This window comes from Cyprinodon variegatus, unplaced genomic scaffold, assembly GCF_000732505.1.
Source record: "Cyprinodon variegatus isolate N-32 unplaced genomic scaffold, C_variegatus-1.0 Scaffold834, whole genome shotgun sequence".
NCBI lineage: Eukaryota > Metazoa > Chordata > Actinopteri > Cyprinodontiformes > Cyprinodontidae > Cyprinodon > Cyprinodon variegatus.
This window is the reverse complement of record NW_015151287.1, coordinates 220277-230096: the sequence shown is the minus strand read 5'-3', so window position 1 is coordinate 230096 and position 9820 is coordinate 220277. Positions and strand designations below refer to the sequence as shown.

The 9820-nt window shown below is 52.5% G+C and overlaps 1 protein-coding gene across 25 annotated transcripts in view; it reads right to left on the bottom strand.

Moving 5' to 3' along the window:
• The window catches only part of LOC107099056 (leucine-rich repeat flightless-interacting protein 1-like), a 30474-nt gene extending 20975 nt beyond the window's left edge, over positions 1-9499 (bottom strand). For 10 of the 25 annotated variants that reach the window (XM_015396999.1, XM_015397001.1, XM_015397007.1 and 7 more), the window contains exons 1-2: positions 9071-9497; positions 4121-4207 (exon numbers count right to left, since the gene is read on the bottom strand). In XM_015396999.1, coding sequence (XP_015252485.1) covers positions 4121-4207; positions 9071-9160 — 177 coding nt within the window. In that variant the 5' untranslated portion in view covers positions 9161-9497. Of the gene's footprint in view, positions 1-4120; positions 4208-9070 lie in introns of all 25 variants that reach the window. The other 15 variants (XM_015397013.1, XM_015397015.1, XM_015397014.1 and 12 more) reach the window with 5 other exon arrangements.
• Positions 9500-9820: the final 321 nt, after the last annotated feature.

The window sequence follows — 9820 nt, the reverse complement described above, 5'->3', positions numbered from 1 at the left end:
CACCCACATGCTAACACCCAGCTGCTTACACCCACATGCTAACAGCCACATGCTAACACCCACATGCTAACGCCCAGCTGCTAACACCCACATGCTAACACCCAGCTGCTTACACCCACATGCTAACAGCCACATGCTAACACCCACATGCTAACGCCCAGCTGCTAACACCCACATGCTAACACCCAGCTGCTTACACCCACATGCTAACAGCCACATGCTAACACCCACATGCTAACGCCCAGCTGCTAACACCCACATGCTAACACCCAGCTGCTAACACCCACATGCTAACACCCACATGCTAACACCCACATGCTAACACCCAGCTGCTAACATCCACAAAGTAACAACCAGCTGCTAACACCCACATGCTAACACTCATATGCTAACGCCCAGCTGCAAATACCCACATGCTAACAGCCACACGCTAACACCCACATGCTAACCCCCACATGCTAACAACCACATGCTAATACCTTATGCCAATAATTGCATGCTAACACCCATATGCTAACCCCCACATGCTAACAACCACATGCTAATACCTTATGCCAATAATTGCATGCTAACACCCACATGCTAATACCTTATGCCAATAATTGCATGCTAACACCCATATGCTAATGCTAACCCTGCTAATAGAGGAGATGAAGATCAGCTGGTTATGGAGGTAGAACCCAAACCCTGGTCCCCCCCCCCGTTGATCCCAGAATGGACACCTTTAATCCAGATTTATCCCCCCCAGCTGTCCAGTCAATGATCGTCCAATCAGAAGTCAGTCCTTTGATCCAGTCAGGTAGCAGACCGGCTGCTGGCGTTCTACCAGAGGTCAGGAGGTCAGGTGATGGGGGGGGGTCTGTTCCTCAGAGGAACCTTCAGCCCGTCTGATGCCATCAGGGTGAACGCAGCCTCAGTCGCTGACTCCCTCTGACTAACCACCACCTTCCCCTCTGCGTCTACGCGTGCAGCGCCGCGCTGCCTGCCTGCAGATTAAACTGGAGGCCATCTTTGACCCCATTAAGGACGAGGGCAGCCTGAGACCAAGGCGGTCCGGGCGTCTCGGTTACACAGCACGCCAACGGCTCCACTCACCGAGGTTCCCTTCCCCAATAGGGGGGCCCTGGGCCGACCGGCAAGGGCCGCCCTAAGCCCCCGCCCCGTCAGCCGACGCCGGGCCGTCCTTTCTGCCGTCAGGGAACCAGGAGAGACGCCATTCTTTAGAAGTCAGCAGGCAGAGCGGCGGGCGGCCATGTCAGGTGGTCAGAAGGAAGGAGTTGAGCTCAGGTTCTGATGGTGGATTCGGTCCGGTCCAGAATCGGAACCCTCTGAGGAAACATCCAGGAATGCGTCGGCCTGCCGGCAGCTCTGCGGCCCATGCCTGCAGTCAGCAGCAACAATGGCTGCCACGCCACGGCCAGCAGCACAGATCACTAATCAGCTTTCCAACGCCGCTAAAAGGTTTACGGGTCACACGGCCGCCCAGAACGGCTCAGCAAGCAGCAGTAATCCTGCTGCTGCGCCGCGGCTCTATATCTATATTCTCCAAAAGAGATCTACGTTCCTCAGAGCGGATCTATGTTCCTCAGAGCTGATCTATGTTCCTCAGAGCTGATCTACGTTCCTCAGAGCTGATCTACATTCCTCAGAGCGTATCTATGTTCCTCAGAGCTGATCTACATTCCTCAGAGCTGATCTACATTCCTCAGAGCAGATCTACGTTCCTCAGAGCAGATCTACGTTCCTCAGAGCAGATCTACATTCCTCAGAGCAGATCTACGTTTCTTAGACCAGATCACAGGTCTTGAACCTGAACCAGTTGGAAAAGCTTAGAACTTTAGGATGAGGAGACAGACGGACAGAACCTCTGGGTGCGGACCTGTGGACCCGGCCGGTTCAATCGACCGGTTCAATCGACCGGTTCAATCGACCGGTTCAATCGACCGGTTCAATCGACCGGTTCAATCGACCGGTTCAATCCTGCTTAAATTTGAAAAGAGAACCTGAGAGGAAAATCCTGCTGTGGATCCACCTGGAGGCCCAGAAGGGGCCCAAACCGAGGGAGACGTTCCCACAGATGGACCAAAACCTGAAGGTTCAGAACAACCTGCTCTGGGTCGGCCTTTGAACGACCTTTGACCTTCTGGAGGCCATGCAGGAGCAGCTGCTGTCTGGAAGATTCCAGAAATTAAACATCTAAAGGAACCAAGGAAGAGCATCATCATCATCATCATCATCATCGTCAGGACGAAAAGACCAGGAGAACATCAGACAGAAATAGATCAGTTAGATCAGAGCAGACTGAATAGTTAGAGTGGCCTAGTCAAAGTCCAGACATAAATAATGGAACCGTTACATTTATTTCAAGTCCTTTAGCTCATGTTGATTTTTTGACACCTAGTCATTTAGTTGAAATTGATTTGTTTAATTCATCTCGAGTCGTTTATTTCGTCTCGAGTCGTTTAATTCGTCTCGAGTCGTTTATTTCGTCTCGAGTCGCTTATTTCGTCTCGAGTCGCTTATTTCGTCTCGAGTCGCTTATTTCGTCTCGAGTCGTTTAATTTGTCTCGAGTCGTTTATTTCGTCTCGAGTCGTTTATTTCGTCTCGAGTCGTTTAATTCGTCTCGAGTCGTTTAATTCGTCTCGAGTCGTTTATTTCATCTCGAGTCGTTTAATTAGTCTCGAGTCCTTTATTTCGCCTCGAGTCGTTTAATTTGTCTCGAGTCGTTTATTTTGTCGAGTCGTTTAATTCGTCTCGAGTCGTTTATTTCATCTCGAGTCGTTTATTTAATCTTGAGTCATTTATTTCATCTCGAGTCGTTTATTTAATCTCGAGTCGTTTATTTCATCTCGAGATGTTTATTTAATCTCGAGTCGTTTATTTAATCTCGAGTCATTTATTTCATCTCGAGTCGTTAATTTAATCTCGAGTCGTTTATTTAATCTCGAGTCGTTTATTTCATCTTGAGTCATTTATTTAATCTTGAATCGTTTATTTAATCTAGAGTCATTTATTTCAGCTCGAATCGTTTATTTAATCTCGAGTCGTTTATTTCGTCTCGAGTCGTTTATTTCGTCTCGAGTCATTTATTTCATCTCGAGTCATTTATTTCATCTCGAGTCATTTATTTCATCTCGAGTCCTTTATTTCATCTCGAGTCGTTTAATTCGTCTCGAGTCGTTTATTTCGTCTCGAGTCGTTTATTACGTCTCGAGTCGTTTATTTCGTCTCGAGTCGTTTATTTCGTCTCGAGTCGTTTATTTCGTCTCGAGTCGTTTATTTCATCTCGAGTCGTTTATTTCGTCTCGAGTCGTTTAATTTGTCTCGAGTCGTTTATTTCGTCTCGAGTCGTTTATTTCGTCTCGAATCGTTTATTTAATCTCGAGTCGTTTATTTCGTCTCGAGTCATTTATTTCAGCTCGAATCGTTTATTTCATCTCGAGTCGTTTATTTCATCTCGAGTCGTTTAATTTGTCTCGAGTCGTTTATTTCGCCTCGAGTCGTTTAATTTGTCTCGAGTCGTTTATTTCGTTGAGTCGTTTATTTCGTCTCGAGTCGTTTATTTCATCTCAAGTCGTTTATTTCATCTCGAGTCATTTATTTCATCTCGAATCGTTTATTTAATCTCGAGTCGTTTATTTCATCTCGAATCGTTTATTTAATCTCGAGTCGTTTAATTCTTCTCGAGTCGTTTAATTCGTCTCGAGTCGTTTATTTCATCTCGAGTCGTTTATTTCATCTCGAGTCGTTTATTTCATCTCGAGTCATTTATTTCGTCTCGAGTCGTTTATTTCATCTCGAGTCGTTTATTTCATCTCGAGTCGTTTATTTCATCTCGAATCGTTTATTTAGTCTAGAGTCGTTTAATTCGTCTCGAGTCGTTTATTTCGTCTCGAGTCGTTTATTTCATCTCGAGGCATTTTCCTCCATGTTTCACAGCCTGTATCTAGATTAACTCGGACCTAGTCTCCATCCTGCAGGATTTTATTCTTTATTACTGTTTTTTTTCATAATGAAGGGGGGAAAATGGGATAATTTCTTCCTCGTTGGTCTAAATGGGTCTCAGTTTCCTGTGCCCGCCCCCTCCATGGGTAACCATGGTAACGGCGGTGTGGATACCTCCTTCTGCTGGCGCTCCAGCTCCTTCATCCGGATCTCCCGGGCCTCCGCCCTCGCCGCCCTCTTGGCTGCCAGCCTGGCCTCCGCCTGGGAGAAAATAAAAACAGGAAGTGAGGCCAGATGTTTGACTGCAGCTTGGCCTAGTGACTCGGTGACATGGCGAAGGTCTCGGCAGAACCTTAGCTGCAGAACTTGGAATAGAAGCGAGTTTAATGGTTTCCAGTCTGCACTTGTCAGTTTGCTGCTGTTGGCGCGGCAGCCCAGAGCAGCGCGGCCTTTTCTCCTTAAAAGGAGCTCAGAGTGTGAGAGCGTTTCCTTCCTCTAACGGAGCCGCCAGGCTCTGGGCGCGGCGCCTCCTGACATCACATTTCCCCCAAACAAACGCAGGCCGGCGTGCTCACCGCCATGCGTGTAGAGCCCATGGGCGGCCATGTTTCCATTAATCAGAGGTCAGAGGTGAAAGGCAGTAAATCGTCTCCACTTCCTGCTGGTTTCCCTCTGAGGTCGGCGCCGCTTCAGAGCCTCAGGAAGTTCTGCTGAGGATCTCTGAAACACCTTCTTCTTCTTCCTCCTAATGATGGTGGAGGGACGTCAGAAAACACTGAACGTGTTCCGCTCCCTTCAGCCGCCCTGGAAAGGCAGCGTCACCATGGAAACCCTCCATCTTGGTTCCAGTTCCTCATGCTGATCAGCAGCAGAGGAGGAACGTCTAACCTGGTCCCATCCACACCTGCACTCACAGGAGCAGCAGAACCGGGCCCGGTTCTACGGCAGAACCGGGCCCGGGTCTACGGCAGAACCGGGCCTGGGTTTACAGCAGAACCAGGCCTGGGTCTACGGCAGAACCGGGCCTGGGTTTACAGCAGAACCGGGCCTAGGTCTTCAGCCCCACTGTGACGTGGGCCCCTGGACCCTGAGGGCCCCTCAAATAAAGACATGTGGGTGAAAACAGAAGCAGGCCGACGGCAGCTGCTGGGTCAGAACAATCAGAACCAGGAGGAAGCAGGAGCGGCTCAGAGCGCCGCCGGGCTGCGGCGCCGTTATTCTGACCCGCTCTGGTCAGCGGGTCAAAGGTCAGCCTCAAAGCTCCAGGAAGCGGGAGGCTGAGATCAGCCGTCTGATTGGATGAGCTGACGGCTCCACCTGGTCACAGCCTCAATGGGGCAGAAAGCGCCTCCAAGGAAACAGGAAGCAGCGGCCCGCTCAGAGAGCCACTTCCTGTTTAACACGCCATGATGGACCATCAGAACCGGAGGCGCTCTGCCTCCATTTTCTCAGCAGGACAGAAGTTCTGATAAATGAAAAACCTTAAAGTCAGAAAAGGGAAGCAGAGGGGCGGAGCAACATGACCACGCCAGACGCCAAGATGGCCGCCGCTCCACTCACGGTTTCAGCGTTTCTATGACGGGCTGCGATCCAGGATTCTGACTCTGCTCGGATCAGAACCGTGGATCAAAGGGTTCTGATGGATCCAGACAGGAAGTGGTCCAAATGTTCTGCTCCACCTGGGAGCGGCGTGCAGGAACCAGGCCGCCAAGTGGGCCAGCTATTTATACCGACCCAGATCGGACCGGGCCAATCAGAACTGTTCTGCTTTACAGCCTGGAAATGAGAAGAGGGCGTCTGATGGGATGGAGCCTCCAGAACCTCCAGAACCTCCAGAGCCTCCAGAACCTTCAGAACCTCCAGAACCTTCCCTCACCTCTCCGACCAGAACCAGGCCGGGTTCTGAGGTTCTAGCTTTGGGTCGGTACCAATTTGCTTTTGGGTTTTATCTTTTATAAATAAATTATAAATAAATGTTTAACTGATTAAAAAGAGCCGCTGCCCCATGGGGTCCCTGAGGGCCTCTTGGCGGCGGCGGCGCCATATTGGCGACCCTCGCCGTTCCCTACGGCGACCCGGATCCTCAAGGCTCCTGCAGGTTCTGGATGTTTCTGAGCTTCAGCAAAGCCTGATAATCTGCTATCAGTAGATAACAGGTGAGCAGCGAGGACCAGAACCCAGCAGAACCCAGCAGAACCCTGCAGCTGGATCAGAACCGGACCCTGCAGCTGGATCAGAACCGGTCCCTGCAGCTGGATCAGAACCGGTCCCTGCTGCTGGATCAGAACCGGTCCCTGCTGCTGGATCAGAACCAGATGCTGCAGCTGGATCAGAACCGGTCCCTGCAGCTGGATCAGAACCAGATGCTGCAGCTGGATCAGAACCGGTCTCTGCAGCTGGATCAGAACCGGTCTCTGCAGCTGGATCAGAACCGGTCCCTGCTGCTGGATCAGAACCGGTCCCTGCAGCTGGATCAGAACCGCTCCCTGCAGCTGGATCAGAACCGCTCCCTGCAGCTGGATCAGAACCGGACCACATGTCCATGCTCCCTATCAGCAGCTATAAATAGCGGCGTTCCCAGACCTGCTGCTGGCATTCCGAGCCTGAAATCTGATACCGGACCTGCTGGTTCTCTGCGTTCCGGGCCGGGTCGGCCTGCCGGGAAGTCTCAGCACAGACATGGACAACCTGGACCTTGAAGTGGACCTGCTAGAACCCGTTAGAACCCGTTAGAACCTGTTAGAACCCGTTAGAACCTGTTAGAACCCGTCAGCTGGAGTCTGGATCTCAGCAGCTCAGACCGGTGGAGGCGGCGTCATGCTGGGGGATTCTTTCACAGTCTGGGTCTCGGTACCAACCCATCAGAATCTGACCCATATTCTAAAAGACAAGGAGGAACAGAACCAGTCTTTCAGCGGGTTCTGTTCCTGGACCCGTGCGGTTCTCCTGTCAGTCTGGAGTTCTACGGCGGCCCGACCCGGTCCGACCAAACTGAGTTTAACGAACAGAACCAGAACAAAGTCAAACACACCAGAACCAGCCGGTCCTGGACCAAAACCAGATCGCTCTTAGCCTGAGTAGAACTGAACTGGGTCCCATTCTGACCCGCTTTGAGCCCGGATCAGTCAGCCAGTTACCACGGCAACCAAAGCGGTTCTGACCCGAGACCCGACAGTGACATCATGCACTGAAGCCTGGTTCTCTGGGCCCTCTGGGTTCTGGTCTGGATGTGGGACCGGTTCTGATCCAATGGCTGAATGTTCTCCGGTCTTTGGCCCCGCCCCCTCCAAGAATCTCCTCCACAAACAGGAAGTGGTCGCCGATAGCGATCTGCAGGGATGATGATGTCACCACAGGAAACAGAAGCTCCGCTTCCTTTTAAGGAGCCGAGGCCAGAACTCTGCCCTGTGGGTCACAGGTGGGCTGAACCGGACCAGAACCAGAACCAGAACCTCACAGAACCTTTGCTGGTCCTGGTTCTGATCCAGATCTTCATCCAGCCAGAACTTCTGGCCCGTTTCATCCAATCTAAACGGAACCAACCAGCGGTTCGGTCGGATCATTACTGGCAGTTAATACTGCCACTAAACCCAGAAGGTTCTGGTTCTGCTGGGTCCGGTATTTCTCTGGATACTCAGAACCGTTCGGGTCTCCACCTGCTGCCCCCCCCAGCAGCAGCTGAGGATCTATTTAAAGCTCTGCAGCAGAACGGGTCGGGTCATCAGGGCCGGCGCTGCTGCTGGCAGGCCGGGCTGCATCAGAACCCCGGCAGGAACCGGCAGGACCGGGTTCTACCGGCAGGAACGGGTTCTACCGGCAGGACCGGGTTCTACCAACTGGACCAGATTCCATCAACTGGACCAGGTTCTACCTGCAGGACCGGGTTCTACCAACTGGACCGGGTTCCATCAACTGAACCGGGTTCTACCTGCAGGACCAGGTTCTACCAACTGGACCGGGTTCTAACAGCAGGACCGGATTCTACTGGTAGGACCGGGTTCTACCAACTGGACCAGGTTCTACCTGCAGGACCGGGTTCTACCAACTGGATCGGGTTTTACCAACTGGATCGGGTTCTACCTGCAGGACTGGGTTCTACTGGCAGGACCGGGTTCCATCAACTGGATCGGGTTCTACCGGTAGGACCGTGTTCTACATGCAGGACCGGGTTCTACCAACTGGACCGGGTTCCATCAACTGGATCGGGTTCTACCGGTAGGACCTGGTTCTACCTGCAGGACTGGGTTCTACCAACTGGACCGGGTTCCATCAACTGGACCGGGTTCTACCTGCAGGACCGGGTTCTACCAACTGGACCGGGTTCCATCAACTGGACCGGGTTCTACCAACTGGTCAAGATGAACCTTTCCTTGCAGAATCAGCAGAACCTCCTGGTTCCAGTAATGGAACCCAGACCAGGAACGTCTGATCGGAGGTCCGGTCCGGTAGAACTGCAGTCCAGCACCACCTGATGCTGATGACATCACAGATTGGCCAGGCTGCTGACCCGGAACAGACGGTCCACCTGAGGCAGAACCAGGAGTCCAGATCGGGTCAGACCAGATCAGACCGAGTCAGACTAGGTCAGACCAGACCAGATCGGGTCAAACCGGGTCAGACCAATTCAGACTGTGCCAGACCAGGCCGGGCCAGACCGGACCGGGTCAGACCAGATCAGGCCACACCGGGTCAGACCAGACCGGGTCAAGAGGTTTAGTCCACATCAGACCGGGTCAGGGTGCTGACCGTGTTTCCATGTTTCTGGTTCCTCCAAAGATTAAAAACGAATCCATTCAGAACCAGAACCAGAACCCAGACATCCTGTTTCTCTGGTTTAAACAGTGTGTGACCCGGTTTTTACCAGAACCGCTCAGATGGTTCCCTGGGCCCAAGTTCTGAAGGGACCGCCCCTGGAGTTGGTCTTTGGGGAGTTTGGACCCGGACCGCGTGTGGAACCGGGTCCTGGACTCGGGCCGCGTGTGGAACCGGGTCCTGGACTCGGACCGCGTGTGGAACCGGGTCCAGGACTCGGACCGCGTGTGGAACCGGGTCCTGGACTCGGACCGCGTGTGGAACCGGGTCCTGGACTCGGACCGCGTGTGGAACCGGGTCCAGCCCACTCACCTCTCTGGCGATCCGGTCCAGAGCTTCGTCCTCCGCGGTGGAGCGGTCCTTCTTGGTGGACCTCTTCCTTCCTGTCCCCTGGGTCCCCATGGTTCTGGTTCTTGTTCGGCTTTAGTTGAACCGGGTCCTGGTTCCGGGGATCCGGACCTTCGGGTCTGTCAGGCGGCGGGGCTCATTGTTCCACATCCGCCTCAGAGACGCTCCTTCCTGGGTTCCTCAGCGCGGCCAAGTTCGGAAGAACTCAGTCCGGTTCGGTTCTGGGAGACAGTGAGAACTCCGCCAGAACCTCTCCGGAACCGGAACCAGCCTGAACGGGTCTGACTCGGACTCGGTTGTTGAGCAACAGAAGCGTGACGCAGCGGAAGACTCGAACCTGCCGCACTTCTAACTTCAGAGCAGGACGCGTTCAGGGAGCGTCGGAACTTCCAGTGCTACAGCAGGAAACGCGCGACAGAGTGTGCTCAGGGACGGACCGTGGACTGGAACGTCACTGTGACGTCACTCTAGGTTGTCGGTGCTCAAAACTGTGGAAGATGTTGATGATGATGATGATGGAGGCTCGTATTTAGAGAATGAAGAGAGTTTTAATTGTAATAAATAAAAACATCTGAAACTAGATTCTGGGTTTTCAACCTAAAACTGTGTTTTAAAATATCTGCAGCTCAGAACCAGAACCAGGTCTGACTACTGGGTCAGGTTCTGGTTCTGGATAGATTGTGGTAAACTGAACAGAACCAGATGTTCCGTCCT